The 24,325-nt window shown below is 37.0% G+C and overlaps 1 protein-coding gene across 2 annotated transcripts; it reads left to right on the top strand.

The window, feature by feature from the left end:
* On the top strand, positions 1–21,125 carry TRA2A (transformer 2 alpha homolog). 2 transcript variants are annotated; one of them, XM_027102678.1, is made up of 8 exons: positions 1–189; positions 10,606–10,739; positions 14,191–14,356; positions 15,850–16,038; positions 18,198–18,313; positions 19,415–19,540; positions 20,010–20,077; positions 20,245–21,125. In XM_027102678.1, the coding sequence occupies exons 1-8, from the start codon at positions 154–156 to the stop codon at positions 20,253–20,255; spliced, it is 846 nt and encodes a 281-aa protein (XP_026958479.1). In that variant the 5' UTR covers positions 1–153; the 3' UTR covers positions 20,256–21,125. The 2 variants fall into 2 exon arrangements, with proteins under 2 accessions (XP_026958479.1, XP_026958478.1); XM_027102677.1 differs by having other exon boundaries at positions 9–189; positions 19,394–19,540.
* Positions 21,126–24,325: the final 3,200 nt, after the last annotated feature.

Here is a 24,325-nt window from a genome sequence, read left to right as displayed (position 1 = left end):
TGCCGGAGCCTGTGACCGAGTGGGAGTGGAGTGGAGCGGCTGTTGTTGCCGACTCTTTCCTCCTCCCCACGGTCCAGTCAGCTGGTTGATTAGGCCATCGGCCCTCAAGCCGAGACCTGTCTCTTATTTAGTTCTGGGGAGTGCCTGGCCGACATGAGTGATGTAGAGGAGAACAACTTCGAGGGCAGAGTGAGTACAAAGCCGCGGGAGCCGTCTTCGGCGGCGGCCCGATGCTCGGGGTTTCTCTGGGACGAGCGCGGTCGGGCGGGGTTGCGGGGAGTTCTGCGGGGGCCCGCGGGGAGCAACCTCTGGAGCCATCGAGGTCGCTTCTTCACATCCCAAGATGGCTTCTGGGTTACACTCTTGCCCCAAACACCACGGATAACCTCCCCTTCCCCCTTTCTTTGGAGACTGATAGCTGGACCCCTGGGTCTGATTTCCCCCAGCGGTGCGCCCTGCCTTCTCCCCACCCCGAGGCTTCCTTATCTCTGTTCCGAGGTGTGGGTCCCGGTGGGGCGGGAGGAGACGGCAGGGAGTTCCCCCCGGCCGGATAGTGGTAGGTGCTTCCTGCGGTGGCGTTTCTGGCGACCCCGAGCATCGTAGAGGGTCTCGGGGTCGAAAGTGCGCGGGGCTGCTGTCCGGGCGGGGAGAAGCTGGCGTGGGACTAGCTGGGGCCTGTGTCTCCTTGGCTCTCTATTGCAGTGAGCGGCCGCGTCTCTGTTGGAACCGGCGGCGTTGCGTCTATAAAGGCGAAAGCCTTGAGGTTGAAGGTGGGACGAGCCTAATGAAGTGGTTAGTCAACGACCGCACCGACCCTTAAGCGTTCTTAAGACGAGAGCTGTGAGGGGAAAACTACGCGAGGAGCCCTTTTCCTTTAATGTCCCTTCTGCTTTCCTTTCACTTCAAAATGAATGTGGAAATGCTATAACGCCTTATTTTTCGAATTCCTTGATGTTGGGCTTTTTTTTTCTTTTTCTTCTTTATATCTCACCTTTTAATGCTTTTCTTCCTATGACCTTTCACCTCAACACTGACCACTCCTTTACAGGTTTTTACGGTAAAAAAAAAAGAGAGAATCTTCTGTCTTAATCTTACATAACTGAACAAATTTCATGGCTCAGTATTTTTACAGTAGTTAATGCTATGCTATTCTCTTAACTCAAAACGTTACCTGAAAATTACAGGCCCTCTGCCTTCCATTTCTCTTTTCAACCCATCCCCCAGCAAAGAGGGCTCAAAGTTTTTCATTATTTTGGATGTGATGAATATAAACATCACAAAGATACGTTATCCTCAGCTTAAAGATACTAGAACGTTTAGCAATGATTGGGTTATATTTCCGATGTTACCCTCGTAGTGAAAATTGATGTGAGCTAGTGTAGAACCCTGAAAAGAAAACAGTCCCCAGACAGCATTTTCCGGCTCTCGTGTTGGCATTCTGGTCACTAGGGGAAACTCATAAAAAACACTTCAGGTGTATGCTGGATGGAATGAATTTTGTCTTTTTATAAGAAGTTCATAAGATAAGCATCTGGAACCAGACAGTCAAATCAGAAGGTCAATTTAGGGTTTTCTTTTTGAGGTTAGAGACAAAGAAAGCTATCTTTAATGCCTTTAAGATTGGATTTCTCTAATAAAATCTGGAGCGTTAGATATTAATGAATAGTTGAACCTGCTCATTTTTTAGGATGGGGTATTGATTGTCGCAACAGAAGTTTTTAAAATCATGTAATGGTATTTAGGTGGTCGATAGTCATAAGCTGCTTCTTGTTTTGAAAATGTTAGGTAGTTATGGGAAGAAATTTTGCTGTCTGTTAATCTTCAGTTAACTTCAGTACAGTTTTGGGCAGTTAATGTTTATTTTGGTTTGTGGTGAAGTGAAGAGGACTACTGTTTTGGACCTTGTTTTCTTTTAAGTTCTTATTTTTTTATGTAGTCATCAGGTTGAATTTGGCTAGTTCTAGGTAATTGTTACCTTACCCATCTGAGAAAGAAATAAATGTAAGATTCCCACCCAGTTTTAAGCTAAAATGCATTAACAATTTAACAATTTATTTTAATAGAAAAAGGTTTTTACCTTTTCCTTTTAGAGTGTTTTTGGTCATAGAAAATATTTTTTCACATGTGATAGCCAGATGTGTTTTAGTATTAATGAACTCCGATTGTATAATAAATACATTCACCTGTTACCTTTTCTTTTTGGTTGGTTGAGATATTTGTCTTTATTCATAACTGGGTGAAGAATTAAAATGCCAGAAACTTTTCTGAGGGTGTATGCTTTGTCGTTGTTGTTCTCTTAAAGCAGTTTCATATTCACCAGTTCTTTTGGTTTTTAAACTATAGTGATCTTTTATCAACTAACCACAAACCAGCAATTAAAAAAGGTTTTATAGAATACAGTTGTTGTGTTATCTTTGTTTCTAACTGTAGTAACCTTTTAGAGAGCCTCAGAAAAAGGATTTTCAAATGATGTTTCTGAGGTGTTTTAAGTAGTTATTATACTTCAAACTTTTTGACTAAAACAAATTAGAGAAAACATAGGTCAGTATTCAGATTTCATTTGCTTTATGTACAGAATAAACAACACATTTTAACGCCATCTTATTGAAAAGATATTTAAAATTAGAGGGTAAGTTCCTAGAGACTGCGGAACATATTAAAGAATCAGGACTCGTACTAATAGTTACTACTTCTATAGCATTTTAGGATCTCCTCCCCTCCCCGCCATCTTTGACATATTTTCTCATATACTGCTCATAATCTTGCAAGGGCTGGAGAACTCTTAGCATTTTAAGAAATTAAAAACTTAGGCCCAGAAGACCATGCAGCCAGAAATATGAGATTTACAAGTCCCAGTCCATTGCTCATTGTATACTTAAACTATGCTGTGTATATATTTTGATTACTTTTTTTTAAAGGAGCACACTGCACTTCAGTGTCTCAGAGCCATTAATGGAGTTTGCTGAAAACAATGACAGGAGCTTAATTTTCCATTATATATTAATATCTCTTGCATTTTCAAAGGACTGGAGTAAAAGAGCTTTAGGAAAGAAAATATAATTGGCTGAATTTTGTTATAAGTAACCCTAACAGTTAACCAACCAATTTCCCTTCTGCCTGGGGTGAAACTGTTGAGCATCCACTACCTTTTTAGTAAAGGCCAGGTGTTCTTGAGGGAAAGAGAGCTTGGAGTCTGATTTGAGATGACTGACAGCTCACATCTGGGTAAAAGTAAGTATATAATCAAGTGCTGTGTGATAGAATTAATAAGGAATTCAGAAAATAAAGCTGAGCAGTTCCGTGAGCTTAGAGGAAAGGGAAAGCTTTATCTAATATGTAAAACTTACGCTGGACATTATGGTAAGGGAAATACGAATATTGATTATAAGGATGAGACAAGGAAGAGGTTGCTGGACTAATGAGACATGATAGATTTGACTGTGTAGTCAGATAATGGAGGATTTTGAATTCTAGATTTAGAAATTTGGACTTAATCCAGTATGCAGTAAGGAGCCATCTATGGATTTTTAATTCTGGGAGTGGCAAAATGAAAGGAATTTTAGCAAAGAACGGAGACCAATATAGGAAGAGCCGCAGGGCACACTTGAAATATTTAAGGAAGGAGCTTATGAAAAATCTGATCTAAACTGGACAACAGTGGGATGTAAAGAATGAGCGAGACATTTTTAAGGGATCCAGGAGAATAGTGGTGCCAATAAAATATCAATAAGTAGGTCCATTAAAGCAGTTTGCTTGGGACATTTACATCAACTTAACAGAATTTTAAGCGGAAATGTCTTTTGGAGCTGGGAGTGATGTTGGCACTTGATCTATGACTTTGAATGTCATCTTCAGAAAAAGAATACAACTTCAACTAAAATTCAATCTCCAAAAATTTTAGTCTCCTTGATAGAAATTAAGGGGAACAGAAATTAAGACTTTCTTGTTATTTTACTTATTCCCCTCTACCTCTAATTTTTTTTTTGAACGAAGCTTAGAAAAACGTTAAGTCCAATTTTTTTCTTTGACAGTGGCCCAGTGCTCTTAATAGAGGTTAAGGATTCTCTATCTTATAATTACACAATTGTCTATGCTTTGTAGAATAGTTTAGAATAGTTGAAGAGGAAGGATACTACTTACTCTGGCGTCCGTTTTTCAGAGCTTATTCTGGCTTCTTGAGTAGCTGGAATATTTTAAAGAGACTCCTAGTGTTTCCCTTCTTAATATATGAGATGATTACCTGGATGATAAAAGTGAAGAGCCAAACACAAATTCATCTGTATCCGTTTGGAATTTAAATTTGTGTGTCTTAAGATATTTTGTTGAAGAATAGCAGAAATGGGGGAAGTTTTGCTTTTTGTTTTTTTGGTGTTTTTTTGCTTCTTTGAACCCTGGTTTGTAATTATAATAAGGGTGATGACTATGCCATTAAAAACCCAGCTTGGTGACTGGTTCCTTTTAAAAAAAAAAAAACCCTCTCTTTTCTTATTTTCTTTTCTTTCTTTTTTTTTTTTTTAAGAATACAAATAAGATTGAATCCCTGTTAAGATTAAGAATGTTAGCACTTTAGCTTAAAAAAAAAAAAAAAAACTTGGTTCACCTTCTTAAGCAATTTATATATCTCATCAACGTGTTGCAAAAGGGTAAGGCTTCCTTTTAGTAGGAGTGGTATTAAACTTGGGGGATAGTCTTATGTGTCTTGGGTTTAATTTTTTTCCCCTAAAGTAATATGGTTTATCAAATTTTAATGCTTTTTTATTCCCCCATCCATTTAAGCAGAGAATTTGTGAAACTTAAGGTGACGTTTTAAATACTCAAATTTTTGTATTTGAGGTTCTTTCACTGAAGGGTGCTGATTTGCTCAGTATAAGCAGAAGTTGGGATTTTTAAAAAGAGCAGTACAACTAATCATACCCATGGTGCCTAACTAATTTTACAGATTTTTTGTAGATACTTTTTATGATTTGTACCATTCCTAAAACAAGTATAAAGAGTCTTGGGATCTGAAAGAATATCCAGAGATTTAAATATTTAAGAATGAGAGTCATTAAAAAAAGTACAGATAAACTTTGTTTATGGACTTAATTTTGTAAATGAACTGGGGTTACTTACTTATGGTATAGTGTGTAATGTAACAGGTGTGAAATAGCCATGAGTAATCAGCATGATAGTTTTTTAGAACTTGTGAACAGTGTGAAAACCTCTTTGATAGCATCAGTGGGTGCTCAGGCATCAAGTAACTAACCCTGGGACCTTTATAAAAGGTATATATCCACAAGCTGACTGAATTAATGCTGATTATTTGTACACATGTCATAACCAATTTAGTAGGACTGAAGTGGAGGTGAGAAAATGGTAGCGATCAGATGGGGAAAAGAATCAGTAAACACTAAAAAAAGAAAAGTTGAGAAGAGAATAACAGAAGGAAGTGTTGTTTCCCCTCCCTCCTTTAAGTTACTGCTGTCTGTAGTTCTGTATAATCCTTATTGTCTCGTGATTTTCACCAAAGTGAGTGACTAGGCCTGACCAATCTGAGGTAGAAGAAAAGTACGATTTTTTTCCTTGAAACTAAAGCCCTGTAGTCTTACTTATTCAAGATTTGTAAATACTCCATGACATTAGAAGATGAGAACATAAGTAGGGAATTCTGTAACAGGTTCTTAGTAGTCTGTTTTAATATAGTTAAACCACTTTAGCCTTTTTACACTTGTTTCTGTACCTTTGAAGTTGCCACTTACACACTAGCTTTTTGGACATTACAATTGATCATGGCATATAAGCCGGCTGGTTTATGAGCCACATTTAAAATTTGTACAGAAGGGAATTCTCTGACAGTCCAGTGGTTAGGACTCCAAGCTTTCACTGCCGAGGGCAAGGAAGGGTTTGATCCCTGGCCAGGAAATTAAGATCCCGCAAAGCCCTGTGGCACAGCCAAACTAAATAAATAAATAAAATTTGTACAGAAGATTTGTAGATTTTACAGGTAATTTCACAGTGTGACATGAGTTTAAATTTGATTACCTGTCAATTCCTTAATAATTTGTCTAACACATTGCCAAAATTATTCCAAACTTTAGAGAATATAAAGACATACAGGTTGGAATATGTGTGAGCCTTTGTAGGTACAAAGACCACTTTAATCTTACTTAGAATGCAGATACTGGTATGACTTTAAAAAGGGGGAAATTATCATTTAAAAATAGCTAATGTTATGAGCAATCGGTATTTTCTTTTTAAGAAATTGCTCTAATACCAGTTATGGATTAAAAAGAGAGTGAAAGTATTTCTTTTACAAGCCTAAGGATGAATCTGTAAAAGAAGCAGTCTATTATACTCGAAAGGAAGGAGGCAGAACTGCTATTTCTGTAGACTGAAATGAAAGAAGTGAGTAAACACAGGAGGTTTCCCTCAAATCCTAAAGAAGGAAATTCTTAGTACAATAAATATAAGTTATTGGGGTAATTTAAAATCCTCCCCACCCCCACATACAGTTTACCTAAATGCACTAGTATGTTTCTGTGGAAATCTCCAGTTTTACAAAGTAGTAGGGAAATATAATTTTGAGAATTTGTTTTAAAAGCTTATACTATATTCATATAGACTTGAATTTCTGTAAACTTGGCACTGTTACTTGGCGTTTGCCTTGGAATTTTGCCTTGCCATAATATTAGAATGGGTTACAGCATAGCATTTATATTGGTTTATTTTAATGGGCTTTAAGTATTAAGTATACATATGGTCAGAATTTTTTTTCCCATCTGTAATATACTAGGTGTATTAAAAGACCCTGAAGTTATTGTTTGCTGTAGGAATCGTTCATGTTCGACATGAACATATTTAATAACCTTTTTCCTGGTTTAAAAAATAGTACATGGTTATACTATTTTTATACATAGAAAGATAGTTCTTTACTTGTATTGGATACACTATAGTAATTGTAGTTAGCGCCTTTTTATTTTTGGCTGTGTCCTTCAACTACCACCAGAGGCATCTTGTTAATAAAAAATAGTTCAAAAAACAGTTTAAAAAACAGACAGGGGCTTCCCTGGTGGCGCAGTGGTTGAGAGTCCGCCTGCCGATGCAGGGGACACGGGTTCGTGCCCCGGTCCGGGAAGATCCCACGTGTCGCGGAGCGGCTGGGCCCGTGAGCCATGGCCGCTGAGCCTGTGCGTCCAGAGCCTGTGCTCCGCAACGGGAGAGGCCACAAAAGTGAGAGGCCCCCGTACCCAAAAAAAAAAAAAAAAAAAAAAAACGGACACTATTTAAGCAGGTTGTACTGTGAGAACTTTCTGCCTAGCTCCTCGTTTATAGTAGGTAAGGTAGACTGGAAGCCTCCTTAAGATATATTTCTGTTAAAATTCGTGGTATGATTTGGTTGAGTCATTAATCTGCCCATTTCAAGTAGGCACTATATTTTTAATGGTTGGTGGGTCTAGATGCAGGTTACTGAAGAATTTGCAGAACTTCTTGACTGGACAGCTTTAAGAGCAGGTTAAGTAGTCTCCAGTGAAACAGGACAGGTAACACCCCTTCTCAATATTTATTTTTCTCTTCGCAATTTCAGTTCCGTTTCCAAATTCTGAATAGTTGTATGAATTTCTTTGGAAAAAGTTGGAATTACCATTTCATAATGAAGACAAGTCAAAGGTAGAAAAGGATAATCCAGCATTTGTCCATAAAGGGCTTATGGTTGCCTGATTGCCAATGCACAGTTTGGTGAAAGTGGCATTTATTTGGTTGTCAGCCTTTGAGGAATGTTATTTTAAAATGGTGAATATGACTATGTGTGTTTGAAGACTAAACTGCTAGTTCTTTACAATGACAGGGCGTTTGTTTAGTATTATAGTAAAAATAATTATGAAGATTGAAAGTTTTTTATGCTTTACAGTTTATTCTTTTAAGTTTACTGACAGTTACTGATTTACTTTTTAGATAGATAAGTCTCCAAATTGCTTTTGGAAGTTAAAATTATTGACATCTTTATAAGTTAAAGGGAAGTTACTCTTTCTTAATCTTGAATGATTCCGGGGGAAAAAAATATGTAGTTTGAGGTTTCCCTGATACAAAAATTGAAGAGTAGGCAACAAAGGAGGTTACGTATATGTGACACCTTGGATAATAAAAAGCAAGCCTTCTTTTAAATTTGCTGATGTCTTTTGAAAAGATATTCTGTCATATCTTAATGCTTTTGTTAACAAACTAAAAGGAAAATTGCATATTTTCCAGTGGGTTGCTATACCAGAAATGGGATTTAAAATTTAAACTTTAAGTTGTTACGGAGTTACCTTGTTAACATTAATACCTAAAAAGTGGTTATTTTCAGCACTACTGAATAATTTTCAACTATTGTTTTTATGATGGAAGGCTTAAACCTAATATATAAAATTTTGATTTCTATCCTAAAAAAGGTTTTAGAGTGTTACAGAACTCAAAGCTTTCTATATGTATAACAAAGGCTGTGGTGATGTTTGTAGATTTATACCAGCGGATCTGTTTTATATGAGGGAAAGCCAAAAGGGAGAGGGGAATATATTTTTACCTAATGAATTATAGGTAATGAACTGGCCTGTGAGGCTTCAATTACAAGTGAATTAGCCATACTTTTGTTTTTGTTTTTGTTTTTAGTCCTGAATGTGCTGCTTTTACAGTTTCAGTGAATGAAAAAGCCTAAGTTGCTGTGCCTGCTCCAGGCATCTGTCCAGAAATTTAGCAAGTATCTGAGATGTGGTGAAAGACTTATTGTAGGTAAATAAATGGGAAAAGCTGATATTAAACAGAAAGGTAGCTATATATTTTGATTTTGTTTTCATCTGAAAAAAATAAATAGGCCTAGCAGCATTAGTACTGTCCTTGATGAGTAAGTCTTTTGATATTAAACCTGAAGGAAAACTTTAAGGAAGTTGCGTGATAGTCTTAATAAATAGCCTAAATGAAAATTGGTGCGAAATTGGGATTATTTTCACTAATAATCAAGGCTTAAGTGGACAGAGAAACCACACTGTCCATCCAACTTCAGTCATAAGTGCTTCATATGTCTATCAAATTAAAAAACAAACAAACAGGCTTTGAATCAGTTTTTTATATCCAACTTCTTCAGAAGCCAGTCAATTTTCTGATAAAGGATATAGTTACTGAAGGGAGTATAAGTATGCATAGCTGCATAAAATATGGAAAAACTATGAACAAAAGAGGTAGGATAAACAATAAAGACCATGATACTAATTTTGTAATGTACATTATGTACTTCACTGGATAAAATAGAATTTTTTAAATGGCTCAGTTGCAAAAATACATCTACTAAAAAAAAAAAAAAAAAATACATCTACTACTAGGAATTTACAAGCCAAAGGGGAAATTTTTAAAATTTCATACTTTCTTTTCCCCTTGGTTTTTTTCAGTATGCTTGTTTTATTTCAGGTTGTATCTTTCTGGTTAAGTCAGAGTGAGCAAAGATAGTGGTCAAACAAAATCAGGAGATGGTAGTGATTTTACTAATTTTTTTTACTTCTTTGAACCTCAACATGTGTCCTATAATGTGTGAGTTTAGATAGGTGTGTACAAATATTTCAGCCTATGATGCTTTGCTTTAACTATATCTTGATACCTTAGCATGGCTTAGTGAAGGCTTATTTTAAGATCACTTGGAATCTTCAGGTTATAAATTAGTGAAAACTTAAGGCATAGGTGGGGGGGTTACAGTTTGTTAGAGTTATGCTTGAATTAAGTATTTATATTAAAACTGTTCACGTTTTAGGAACTAGGATGAAACATGAAAGGGGAGGAGGGTGAAGAGTATGGTAAAAACATTTAGAGAAATTCAGTAAATTCTCTTTAATTGTTAGAAACTAGACTTTTGAACAACTTTAAAGATTATAAAATTGTTTTTTTAATAAACTAGTTATTTGCACTTTACCTGCTGGCTTTTCCATTTGGTAGATAACATTCTGAACTCCAGCAGAGTTTTATAATCCCCACGTGCTTAAATATACTAAATGTTCTTTTTCCATTAAGGTTAATGTTCGTGAAGAAATTGAAGAGTTTTTTCCAAGAATGTGGAAGATAAATCAAGATAAAAGAAGGCTAATGAAAAGTATTAAAGATCAGAAAATTAAAATTGAATGGGGGAAAAAATTGAACAGAAGATTGGTCAGATAGAAGCACTTGAATATTTTTTTTTAAGGCTATTTTGAATTGTTTGAATTGGGGAAGAATACACGAAGTATGAAAAATGAAAAACTCAATGAAGAATGAAGAGAAGTAGAAAGCAAGAGTGAAGTAGAATTAAAAGAATCTGGAAGAATGAATGGGTCCTAGGTTAAGTAAATGTATGGTTTATGTTCCAGTGTCTGTATGATCAAGTTGTAGATGAATTTGCATGATTACTTAGTTAATAGAGAATTGGTGATCTGGTTCAAGTAGGGAATTATTGAGGACAGTTAGCAGTATTAACAATGGGTTATTAATGAGCTGAAATTTTTTCTGGAGGGTGTTGCCTAACCATTTGTTTTTCAGGAGCAATCAATATAAATAATTACGGTACTTTAAATGTTAGGTGTTAGGCATCTACATGACCAGTGCCATTTGTAATACTGTCTTCTTTGTTAGGAGTCTCGCTCTCAGTCAAAATCTCCAACGGGAACTCCTGCTCGTGTAAAATCGGAGAGCAGGTCAGGATCTCGTAGTCCATCAAGAGTTTCCAAACACTCTGAATCCCATTCTCGATCAAGATCAAAATCCAGGTAAGTGTGTTTAAAATAATATGTAAGTATGTTTAAAATGCTTTTCTTGGATTTTTCAGGGCAAAGTGGTTTTTACCAAATCCCTCATTTTTGTTGCATTTTTTGTGGAAATTTCACTGAAGACTCAAAATCATGAAGTTGTCTTTTTTTTTAAATCTGTGGTTTAGAAATGAATGATACGTAATAGATACAAAGACTTAGATAAGGTAGAATTTTCCCTTCGTCCATTAATCTATCTGATGCTAGCTATTAATACAAATTAAATGTGTTGTTTGATTTAAATGTGCTTGGCATTTGAAGGTTAATGTTTGATATTATTTCAATAATATTTGCACAACAAAAAGGTAATTTTCTCCATTGGAGACTTGGCATGCAGTTTAGTGCAGAGATGGTTGATGTATGTATGTTGTACTGGTTATCAGAATGATTTCAGAAGATTTTTCAAGTTTCACCTTCCAGCTGCATCCTTTACCTGAAGATTCTAACTAATTAGATCCAGCGTGGAACTCTGGTCAGATACAATTGGCAGGAAGTGGTCCTGGAGTGATTCAGAGCCCCAGCCACTACCACTTACACTGATTAAAACAAAGACTCTAGTGAGCCACTGCAAGGCTCACTGTATCAGATGTCCCAGGTGTACTGGTGTGTGGAAAAAACAGTTAAAAGCAACCTGGGACTTCCCTGGTGGAGCAGTGGTTAAGAACCTGCCTGCCAATGCAGGGGACATGGGTTCAAGCCCTGGTCCGGGAATATCCCACATGCTGCGGAGCAGCTAAGCCTGTGCGCCACAACTACTGAGCCTGCACTCTAGAGCTCACAGCCACAACTGCTGAAGCTGTGCGCCTAGAGCCCGTGCTCCACAACAAGAGAAGCCACCGCAATGAGAAGCCCGTGCACTTCAATGAAGAGTGGCCCCCGCTCGCCACAACTAGAGAAAGCCCGCGTACAGCAACGAAGACCCAACACAGCCAAATAAATAAACAAATAAATAAAATTTAAAGTAAATAAATAAAAACAACCTGGACAGTCGGTTTGATAAGTCATTGTAATTTCTTCTTTAAAGAGGTAATTTATGTCTTTGAATAGAGTGTGATTGCAAGGGGGCATGAGACAAAAGAATCAAAGGCGTACTTCTCGTGCAATCCACAGCTATGTCTTTTTCTCTGTTGTATCCAGGATCCAGCCTAGTGCTTGATTTGCTAATCACTCTACATAATTAATTGAATCCACATGTGCAGAATAGTGCTAGATAGAATTCAGGTGTAGAAACAGAAGCGAGCACATTTTCGTTTTAGGACTTTTGTACTTGCTGCCCTTAGCCTAGGATTCTCTTCCGTCAAGATATTCTCATATCACTTGATGCAGTTCTCTGCTCTTGTATCACTGGAGAACATTAAATACCATGCACACTCTTTATTCCCTTATTCCTAATTTTTTTCGTAATATTTATCACTATCTGACTTAGAGAAAAGGTAAGCAGTCCTGAAAGATTTTAAATCAACGTCACTTTTTGTTACTATAGTCCTCCCTCAGTATCTGTTGGGGAAGGATTGTTTCTTCTGCGGATACCAAATCCTCAGATGGTCAAGTCCCTTATATAAAATAGCATGGTACAGTCAGCCCTCCACACGAAGGACTAACTGCATTTAAATGTAACTATTGATATTTTATGTGACAACTTATTAATGTTTTTTATATTTTAAATTGAAGCTATAAATTGGTGCTAAGGAAAATAGGAAATGTCCTGTTTGGTATTCGTATAAAACACAAGTTATTTTCTTGTTTCTCCCCCACCCCGGCCAGTGATTAATTTCTTGCAGATAGTAGGCCATTCATATTATTTTCATTCCCACTCAAGATTGTTTGCCTCCTTTCAATAAAGCTGTACTCTAAGCTTCATACACAAGATTTGTCCCAGTCCTTTCGTCATCTTCATTTTCATTCCATCCTTTATAAGTATCCTAATTCCTAGCAGATTATACTCTTTTGCAATTCTCTAATCACATTTCCATGTTTTCTTGCTAAGGAACCTTTGTTCTTGGTATTCCTAGAACACTTTTCCCCTGTCTCCCTAGTAGAATCTTATTAAGTCTCCTAGCTTTATTGTTTAAACTTTCTGGCCCTTAGCATTTATATCATTTATTGAATACCTCATAGAAGTTATTTTGTATGACTTTCATGACTACTGGTCTGGGTGTTTAAGGATAGATCATATGAATAGTAATAAGAAATGGCATTTTCTTTGTATTAATAGGCAAAGAAAAAGGACTGTGAGCAATTGGAAATAATCAAACAGGAGATGAACTAGGGAATCAGCAGTAGAGAGATTGGTGAGATGCTGTAGAAAGCTTGAAGAAATGAAGACCATTAGACATGAAGACTTAGTTTAGTGGGGATTTAGGTTGTGACGAGTTAATTTAGCAGATGCTAGATTGCAGCAGGCGAAGGAAAGACTGGGAAGGAAATGATACTTAACAATGGAGGGAATATAGGACTATTTTGAAAATGTGATAAGAGTCAAGCGATTTTATTGTGATGGTAATGGTAGTTGATGGTTTGTTTTGTCTTTTGTGTGTGGTGAAATACACAAAATTTATAGTCTTAACCATTTTTCCATGTATGGTCACTGGTATTAAATGCATTCATATTGTTGTGCAACCATCCGCCTCCATAATTCTTTTTGTCTTGTAAAACTGAAACTCTACCCATTAAATAATGACTCTCATTCTCCCCTCCAGCCGCTGACAACCACCATCTTATTTCTGTCTCTTATGATTTTGACTACTCTTAAGTACCTCATCTAAGTGGAATCACACAGTATTTGTCTTCTTATAACTGGCTTATTTCATTTCGCATAATGTCCTCAAGGTTTATCCATGTTGTAGAATATTAAAGAATTTTCTTGCTAGTGCCAGTTGATTTTTTTCTTTCTAAAGAAGGTGGAGCCTTAACATGTTTGTAAGGTAAGGTGGGAAGAGTGAATTTAGAAGGGATAGACTGGGATCAAGGAGGAGTTGTAGTGAGGAAGAGTACTTTTTCCTCTGAAAGGGGAAACGAGCTGAGAATAAGCAGGGATATATATAGGTATAGGTCCTTGGCATTGTCAAAAGTTCAGAAAGCGAAAGTAAAACCAATGAATCATGAACATAATTAGTAAAAATTTACTGTACACATACCAAAAAGACACTTTGCAAACTAGGAGCACTCCAGCCAAACATGGAATGAGGCTCAGTGGTATGTTGTTACAAAGCAGCTTATATGGTGAGCAGGCAGTGTCTTCACAGTATTTGGTGATTAAGGTAAATTAATGACTGATCTGGTTTCGTCTGCTCAGGGAACCTTCATTTGGTGTCCGTTTGCTTTTTTTTTTTTTTTTTTCCGTTTGCTTTTGAATTTAACAGCGTTAGGCATTTTGTTCCAGTATCTTTACCTAAATTTATTTCTCTCAAAGGTCGAGATCAAGGAGGCATTCTCATAGACGTTACACTCGATCCAGATCCCATTCTCACTCTCATAGGAGACGATCTCGAAGTAGGTCCTATACACCAGAATACCGGCGTCGCAGGAGCCGAAGTCATTCTCCAATGTCTAACCGGAGAAGACATACAGGCAGCAGGGTATGTGTTTTTTAAAAGTTAATGAGGGACTTCCCTGGTGGTCCAGTGGTTAAGAATCTACATTCCAATGCAGGGGATGCAGGTTCGATCCGTGGTCGGGGAGCTAAGATCCCACATGCTGCAGGGCAACTAGGCCTGTGCTGTAGAGCCTGCACGCCACAACAAAGATTCCGAGTGCTGCAACTAAGACCTGACGCAGCCAAATAAATAAATTTTAAAAAACAAAGTTAATGAAAGCTTATTTTGTCTTTCCTGTGTATTTAGTCATAGTATAACATCTTTTATGGGAGCTAGAGCACTGTTTAAAAGTGGTACTTCAGAAACATCCTTGGCTATATGAATATTGTTTATATGCATTCAAGTGTGTTTTCTTTTTTTGACTTTTGAGTTGTTAAAAGAAATGAAATCTGGGGACTTCCCTGGTGGCGCAGTGGTTAAGAATCCGCCTGCCAATGCAGGGGACATGGGTTTGAGCCCTGGTCCAGGAAGATCCCACGTGCCGTGGAGCAGCTAAGCCCTCGTGCCACAGCTCCTGAAGCCCGCGCGCCTAGAGCCCGTGTGCCTGGAGCCCGTGTGCTTAGAGCCCATGCTCCACAACAAGAGAAGCCACCGCAGTGAGAAGCCCGTGCAGCGCAATGAAGAGCAGCCCCTGCTCACTGCAACTAGAGAAAGCCCGTGTGCAGCAACAAAGACCCAACACAGCCAAAAATAAATTAATAAAATAAATAAATTTATTTTTATAAAAGAAAGAAATTGGGGAAGAAGCAGTATGTTCCAATAATTGAGTTGAAAATACTGAGATTAAAAGTTTTACCATGGGAAGGGTAGCAAGGAAATAGCAAAAGCTCTGCAGTAATATTAATAGCTAACACTTATATTGAGCAATGTGCAAAGTTCCTCAATGAAGTAATACGTTTAATCTCTCTTTGAGTCAAGTTACCTTATTATTGATAAGGAAATTGAGTCTTAGATATGTGACATTGAGGTTTGTTTGTATTTAACCATGGTGGAGTCTGCTATTATTTAATGATGCTTTGAAATTTGCATGTTAATTTTTCAAATCTGGATTGTGGGAACCTTGAAAGATTATCCTTGCTAAAGAATGAAAATTGAGGAGGAGAATCTAATCAGCAATTGCAGATGAAGTCAACGTTGAGTACAAATCTATAAGGGATATAAAACATTTGAATAAACTAAAAATATGGCATTAAACTAAGGATGAATTCTTAGGAAACGTTCTGAAAATTGCTGGGCTAGAAAGTTAGGGACATTTTTATTCAGGATGCAGCCTGGAGTATATTCTAAAGAAGGCTTGAGTGTACTATGAACTGTAAAATATAGCTCGCCTGTTTTTTTTTTTTTAAATTCTTGTTTCCAAGTGACTTGAAACAATATAGTCTTTGTGTATTGGGTGAAGTGTTCTAAGCAAAGTATTTCTGTGTGTTTTTATTTTAATTTGGAGCTTATAGTTAAATAATATCTTTATTCAACAGGCAAATCCAGATCCCAACACGTGTCTAGGAGTGTTTGGCCTCAGTTTGTACACAACAGAGAGAGATCTTCGCGAAGTATTTTCTCGATATGGACCGTTGAGTGGTGTCAATGTGGTTTATGACCAGCGAACTGGACGATCACGAGGATTTGCTTTTGTTTATTTCGAGAGAATAGATGACTCAAAGGAGGTAATTTTGTTTTTGTAATTATTTGTCATTTTGAAAATTTTCTGATGTGCATTATTTAGTATTGAGTTACTGTTAAAAGCTGATTGATAAACTCCCAGTTCTATAAACATTATGTCCTCTTTCATTGTCTGACATGATTTAAACTCTACCTCTCAGTATTAGAATTGGAATGGCCAGTTTCACTTTCCAGCTAATACTCTCTGGTATAGGCATATCTTTATTGAAATCCGGCTTTGTAAAGTGAGGTTGTGTTTGAGTTAATGGAAGAGGTGAAGTATATATGTGTTCTGTTTTGAATAACCCTTATTCATGCTCCAGGCAAATGATTACATTGACCTTTTAAAAGAATTGTGTTTAGGGCTTCCCTGGTTGCACAGTGGTTAAGAATCCGCCTGCCAATGCAGGGGACACGGGTTCGAGCCCTGGTCCGGGAGGATCCCCCATGCCGCAGAGCAACTAAGCCCATGCACCACAGCTACTGAGCCTGCACTCTAGAGCCCATGAACCACAACTGCTGGGCGCGCATGTGACAGCTACTGAAGCCCGCGTGCCTACAGCTCGTGGTCCGCAACAAGAGAAGCCATCGCAGTGAGAAGGTTGCACACTACAACAAAGACCCAATGCAACCAAAAAAAAAGAAAAAGAAAAAAAAGAATTGTGTTTAGGTTTAATCTGTTTAATTTTTGTAAGTGTCTATAATTAGCTCCCTGTCTCTACAGAGCTTTGTTTATCTATTCTCTTAAGTTCATCTACCGTTCTGTTCTATAAATGAAAATAATACATGGAAAGAATTGGTACTTTCTCATTTTTGTTTAGTGCCATTCTTAATTTGCCTGACAGAATGATCCTAATCAATGTCAGGGATTTGAAATAGTACTATTCTAATGTTCTAGATAATGGATTATAGAGGAAGCAGTAGGCTTGCCTTCTCCATATTAAAAGTTCATAGTGACTGAATTAGAAAATTCCATTTTAAGTAATTTTTGAAGGTCATTTGTTAAAGAAATGGAAGGTACTGGCATTTCTTTTTTGTACCATTTTACACGTGACAGTAGTTGGCTATAGGTCATTATTGCTCTTTGCATCAACAATGTTTGATTGCGGTATAAGCAGTCGTAATAAAAGAGTATCTTTCAGAAACAATAAATGCTATTTTTATTGGGTGGTAGAGGCCAGGGATGATACTGAACATCCTACAGTGCACAGGATAGCCACCCGCAACACGGAATTAGCAGGCCCCAACTGTATCAATAGTGGTGTGGTTGAAAAACCCTGGATAATTCTAACAAAATAATGCTCTGAGTTGAAGGCATTTATGTTATAGACATTATGATAGACACAGTAATGGTTTTTTTACTGTTACATGTTTGTGATTGGTTTATTCCTGTTCTCAATTAAGGGATAAAGGTGTAAATTTAGAAATACCAGGATATCTCACCTGAAGTGCGTAGTGCAAACAATATCATAATTAAACATTTTTTTAATATGAAACTTGTTTGTCCAATCTTTTCACACACCTCCTCCTCTTAGGTTTATTTCTGGATAAGATAAAATTAAAATGGCAACTTTACTTAGTTCCTGAGAACTTCTTAAAATGTGTTAAAGTGGTTGGATTCATTTTTGCATTTATTGGTATTAGTACCAAAGGGCAAAGTGTTATGTAATGTGAGCACAGACATAAAGACAGCACTTGCTGGCGGATTAAGAAGTTCCTTTATATTTGGAGTTCACTAGGTGGCAGTGTGTTACTTAAGGAATGGCTCTACAAGTTTTCAAGGAATGGCTTGACAAGTTTAGACTTGTCCACTGAGTTGCAATTTCTGCTTTGAGTTGCTCAGACTGAAGCTAGTTACTGAAGCCTCAGAATTCTTCAGGCTTCCCTGGGTTGTGTGGTTCCTTCTTTATGGCTGTAGCTGCCCCTAGTCTTTCAGCAGAGGCCTGCTTAAGTGTCCATGTGTACGTTGAAAACTCAGTACTATTGACATGCATATAGCAGGGATTAATACATCAAATCCTAGCCCTTCTTACTTGAGAAAGAAGTGTTTAGAGAATTTTAATTTTTGAAATTTCAAATGAAAAATGTGTTAAATTTTTTGCAGTTTTGATAGTTTCTCCTTGGTGAATTATGCATGACTTTCTGTGCCTGTTCTCCTTTATAGGCTATGGAAAGGGCAAATGGAATGGAGCTGGATGGTAGAAGAATTCGTGTAGATTATTCTATCACCAAGAGAGCGCACACACCTACACCAGGCATATACATGGGCAGACCAACTCAGTAAGATTTCAAGTTTCCTAAGCTGAATTTTAGGAGCCAGAAATCCACCAGAAATGTGTGCAAAATTTTGATGAATCAAAAGATAAACTTCTTTTCTCTGTAACTTGAATTGAAAGTTATTTAATATGACTATATGTATTCTTTGAATCGTTTTATTTCTTTGATTTTTTATATGTATATTTGAGCATGGGGAGAAATTAAAACTATTGAAGTGCACTCCTGGCTATTTTCTTGTACTACAGAAATAGAAAAAATATTAAATACTAGAAAATTGTATGCTTTTAAATATTCTCTAAATGTATATGTGACCTTGGAAGCCTCTGTGTATATGGAATGGTTTTACTGATATTAATGTTTGTTTTTTAAAAAGCCAGTTTTGCATTGTGTACAACATAAATAGGGACTTTTATAAAAGTTTTTTAATATAATATAACCAAAGGCAGTATTTCTTAAGAGTGAAAGAAGAAATATAGGCTTTCATTTAATGTGAAGCCTCTTGGGAAAATATAGGATTTGACAAGGAGAGCCTACAGAAAATAGTAGTAATAGTGAAAATAATGTCCCTATGATTAGGAGTTGGGAAAACAGCAGGAAAAAGAGGGCTTAGAGTTTAAATTCACTGCCAGAGGTTTGAACACCAGACCTTGAAATTTTTTAGCGCTGGATGTCAGTTCTCTTTGGTGTTCAGGGTTGGTTACTTTTAAATTCTTGATATTTATTAACTGCTTTTGAACTAGTCATAGGACATACATCTTAGCATTTTGGTACTTTTTCACCTTATGGAAAAAAGCACGATGCTTTTTTCACCTTTCACAAAAGGTGTTGCTGTTTTGGATAGTGCATTAATAGAAGAGCATTTTATAGTTTGGAGAGTTTTGTGAAATTATTCCTGGTTATTTATGTTATACATATGAAGCAAAAGCAGAATACCATGGGAGTCAGCAAAGTGAGACGTGGAAGTAATTAGCATGAAAGGGTTATCTCTTCTCTCTCTCGTCTATCTCCCTTCCTTCTTCCATTTTATTTAAGCATCCATTTATATTAAATGATGACAGAAGGTGATCATTCACACTGATGTAGAGTTTTCACATTTTTCTGTAGCAGTGGTGGTGGAGGTGGTGGTGGTGGAGGTGGAGGTGGAGGAGGTGGCAGACGTCGAGATTCTTACTATGATAGAGGATATGATCGTGGGTACGACAGATACGAAGACTATGATTACCGGTACAGGTAATGTTTTAACTTACGATTTCTGTTCTAAGTTAGATGATAGTAGTAGTGTTTGGCACTTTTAATTTATGTTTAATGTGTATTAATAAAAATATTTAAAATATGGGGCTTCCCTGGCGGTCCAGAGGTTGAGGCTCCGTGCTTTCAGCACAGGGGACACAGGTTTGATCCCTGGTCGGGGAACTAAGATAAGATCCCACATGCTGCACAGCGTAGCCAAAAAAAAAAAAAAAATTAAATAGATTTTATATGATGCTTTCTTGAAAGTAGGAAAAATGATTTTTCTCAAGACCAAGAAAAGTGGTTAATTATCTCTATTGGCCAATACTGTTCTAGTATTGTTGGCACATGGAAAACTTAATAGCTTTCCTCTTAGGTCCATTATTATTTTGAATGATGGAATATTTGGTTTTATCTGCCTCGGTGTAGTGATTATATGATATGCTGATTAATCTTTTATTTCCTACAGAAGAAGATCGCCTTCTCCTTACTATAGTCGATACAGATCACGATCAAGATCTCGTTCCTACAGCCCAAGTACGTACACTTTTGCTTTTGTTGCATTACGAACCTCATTTCTAATTAATGGTTTATATTTTATAAAATTAAGGTATATAGTGACTGTTAATAGTTGGGAAAATATTAGGCAAGTCAAACTATAATTCTCATTTGATTAAAAAAAATTTTTTTTTACTCTTTTCCAGGACGCTATTGATAAACAGAGTGGTTGCAGTTGAGGACATCTTTTTCTTTCTTTTTTTTCCCTTTCTCTTTTTTTGTTTAATTCTGGATTTCCCCAAGCTTCTAATCCTTCCTACTCCTTAAAAAGAACCTTACAAACATCTTTGGTTTATTTAGCATCTACACTTTGTCGATTGTATTGCTGTTTTCACCCCTTTTATTATATTCTTAAAGATGTAATTGTCATTTTGAGTAGTGAAGCATCTTGAGTAAAAAAGGAACCCCCAGTGTTATGCTTTTGTAATGTTTTTTTGTTTGTTTGTTGCTTTTACAGAAAATTAACTCCTGCCTAATCGAATGAGGAAAGAAATGATCTTTTTAAAGCTTCTTTTGTGTTAGATATTGTATTAGACATGGTATTAGAGAGCTGCATTTACTACAAACTCCTTTTTTAACTTTCTTTTGGGAAAGTTAGTAACAAAGTAGTTCGGTCATGTCAGGTTTGTCTGGGGTGGCATGGAGCAATCAAGTAATTGAGTGTAGAAAGTTTGAAGCTATAGAAGGAAACACTTGGTCATTTCTTTTGAAGAACGGAATTTTTGAGCCCTAAAAAATATTTCGTTTTTTTAGAGATGAAAAGCTTGTGGACTCCTACAAAACATGTTGTATTTAAAATACATTTGTTAAAACTTAAAAATGTAAAGTTTGATTTTTGTGTTGGAATTTTTGAAGTTTAATCAGTGAAGGACAACGCTTATTATTTATTATTTAGAGCAGTTGTATGCTTTGCTGTTAGAAATTTTGGTATTGGGGAAATGGTTTAAGTAGGCTATTGTATAGAGTCCTTAGAAATAGTGAGGCGAAGGGTAGTCTCCTTTCAAATAAAAGTTAATTTCTTTGAAAATGGGACTGTCTCTTTATTGTGGTACAATGGGAAAATATAACTGGATTAATTTGGATTTCCTTTTTCCTAACATTTTTGCTTACGCCTGAAGTATAATCTGTGTCTCTTCTTCAGTCTTGAAAAACCATTTTCTTTCCTCCCTTTTTTGGTCAACGAACTTGGAAATATTGAGAGTATTCTGAATCAAACACTATGCTGAAGGAAAGATAAATAATATGGTTCATTTCTTCAAGAAGCCCACATTCTAATAGGAAACAACACACTTAAATGACTGTAATGTAATGAAAGGAGAGGCTGTTAGGCTGAAGAGGTGGATGATTTTTCAGGTGACCTTTATAAAAAGGTAAAGGAGCATGAGCCTCCTTTTTTTTCTTCCTCAAAGCAATGAGAATAAAATTAGATAATTATGATCTATATAATAGATCAGTGGGATCTGTGGAACTGAAGTACCTCAGACATCTTTATTAAAAAGCTAACTCTTCAGGGCTTCCCTGGTGGTGCAGTGGTTGAGAATCTGCCTGCTGATGCAGGGGACACGGGTTTGAGCCCTCGTCTGGGAGGATCCCACATGCCGCGGAGGAGCAACTAGGCCCGTGAGCCACAACTACTGAGCCTGCGCGTCTGGAGCCTGTGCTCTGCAACAAGAGAGGCCATGATAGTGAGAGGACCGCGCACCGAGATGAAGAGTGGCCCCTGCTTGCCACAACTAGAGAAAGCCCTCGCACAGAAATGAAGACCCAACACAGCAAAAATAAATTAATTAATTAATTAATAAAACTCCTACCCCCAGCATCTTCTTTATTAAAAAAAAAAAACCTAACTCTTCAAAATGTGTTAAAAAATTTTTTTGCCAATAAGGGCTATCCAGAGAATGAAGCTGTCTCTTGTTGCTCCCTAGAGGGTTTTTGTTCTTAAAACCAGGTTATTTAAAGACTGGAAATCATTGCCCTAAAGAGAACATTAATTTGTTGACCATAGGAGTACTTTAAAGATTTAAGCTGTATATCATCAACAAAAGTAAAAACGTTGGCTACAATCTGGAGAATTAATAGCCATATAAAGAGATAATGAACATAATTAAAGACAATATGTAGGGAATTCCAGTGGTTAGGACTCCACACTTTCAATGCCGAGGGCGCGGTTTCGATCCCTGGTCAGGGAAGTAAGATTCCGAAAGCCCTGCGGCACGGCCAAAAATTTTTAAAAAAAACCCATAAAATGTAGATGTTACATATGCATTAATGGAAAGAAAGCAGGGAAGGAGAAAAGGGGAGTAAGGGGGATAGGAGTTTTAAATAGGCCAGTCTTTGAAGGCCTCCCTAAGAAGGTGGAATTTCAGTAAAATTTTAAGGTGAGCAGGGAGGGAGCCTTGTAGATACGTGGGGGAAGCATGTATTAGGTATAGGGTACAGCATGCATAACTGCCTTAAGGCAGTTACATACCTGGAAGTGTTGGAGAAGAAAAGAGGTCAGAGGACAAAGATAATAACCGAGGGCTCGGCACTGCTGGGGAGAATGGGTAAGTAAAAATCCAAGACAATTTTTTCTTTTTTTTTCGTATTGAAGTATAGTTGATTTACATATATCGTCTTAAGTTTCAGGTGTACAGCACAGTGACTGTTTTATATGTGTGTGTGTGTGTGTGTGTATAAAACATACCTGTTTTTCAGATTCTTTTCACTTACAGTTTATTACAAAATATTGAGTGTAGTTCCCTGTGCTATATAGGTTATCTGTTTTATATACAGTAGTGTGTATATGTTCACCCCAACCTGTTAATTTATCCCTCCCCCCACCGCCCTTTCCCCTTTGGCAACCATAAGTTTGTTTTCAGTCTGTGAGTCTCTGTTTTGTAAATAAGTTCGTTTGTATCATTTTTTTAGATTCCACATATGAGTGATATTATATGATACTTGTCTGTCTTCGATTTCGTATGGTAATCTGTAGGTCCAACCATGTTGCTGCAAATGGCATTATTTCATTATTTTTTATGGCTGAGTAATATTCCATTTGTGTGTGTGTATGTGTGTGTGTATATATATACACATAACACCACATCTTTATCCATTCATGTGTCAATGGACATTTAGGTTGTTTCCATGTCTTGGCTACTGTAAATAGTGCTGCAGTGAACTTTGAGGTGCATGTATCTTTTTGATTATGGTTTTCTCTGGATATATGCCCAGGAGTAGTATTGCAGTATCATATATGGTAACTTTATATTTAGTTTTTTAAGGAACTCTTCGTCATAGTGGCTGTACCAGTTTACATTCCTACCAACAGTGTAGGAGAGTTCCTACGGTATTTTTCTTTTAATTTTGGCTGCATTGGGTCTTCATTACTGCGTTCAAGCTCTCTCTAGTTGCAGCGAACAGGGGCTACTCTTTTTTTTTTTTAACATCTTTATTGGAGTATAATTGCTTTAAAATAGTGTGTTAGTTTCTGCTTTATAACAAAGTGAATCAGCTATACATATACTCTTTGTTGTGGTGCACAGGCTTCTCTTTACGGTAGCTTCTCATTGCGGGGCACAGGCTCTAGGGGCGTGGGATTCAGTAGTTGTGGCTCGTGAGTTCTAGAGCGCAGGCTCAGTAGTTGTGGCGCACAGGCTTAGTTGCTCCATGGCATGTGGGATCTTCCCAGATCAGGGATTGAACCTGTATCTGCTGCATTGGCAGGTGGATTCTTAACCACTGCACCGCGAAGGAAGTCCCCTACAGTATTAAAGTAAAAATCTACAATAGTGTTTTTAACTCACTGAAAGGTAGAAATAACTTTGGGAGGGGGGTGGTAGTGGTGGTTCTTTTGTTGTTAACTCCTTACAACAGTGGTTCCTGCTTAATCTTACTTGGGTCATGGAGCCCTTAAAGATCTGAAAAAATGGAGACTTACCTGGTGGTGCAGTGTTAAGACTCCACACTCCCAATGCGGGGGCCCGGGTTCAATCCCTGGTCTGGGAACTAGATCCCACATGTGTGCTGCAACTAAAAAGTTTGCATGCCACGACTAAGGAGCCCACATGCCACAACTAAGACCTGACACAACTAAATAACTAACAAATAGTAAGAAAAAAAAAGAGGCAGGCATGTTCCTGACCCTTTAAAAAAGATAAAAAATCTGAAAAATACTTGCAAACTATCTTCCTAGGTAAAGTGCATGTATAAAACAATATAAGTTCACAGACATTGTGCATACATCTC

The sequence above is a fragment of the Aethalodelphis obliquidens genome, unplaced genomic scaffold (assembly GCF_003676395.1).
Source record: "Aethalodelphis obliquidens isolate GAN/ISIS:26980383/991018 unplaced genomic scaffold, ASM367639v1 scaffold5, whole genome shotgun sequence".
Lineage (NCBI taxonomy): Eukaryota > Metazoa > Chordata > Mammalia > Artiodactyla > Delphinidae > Aethalodelphis > Aethalodelphis obliquidens.
Note: the sequence above shows the minus strand (reverse complement) of the source record. Positions and strands in the feature narration are given on the sequence as shown.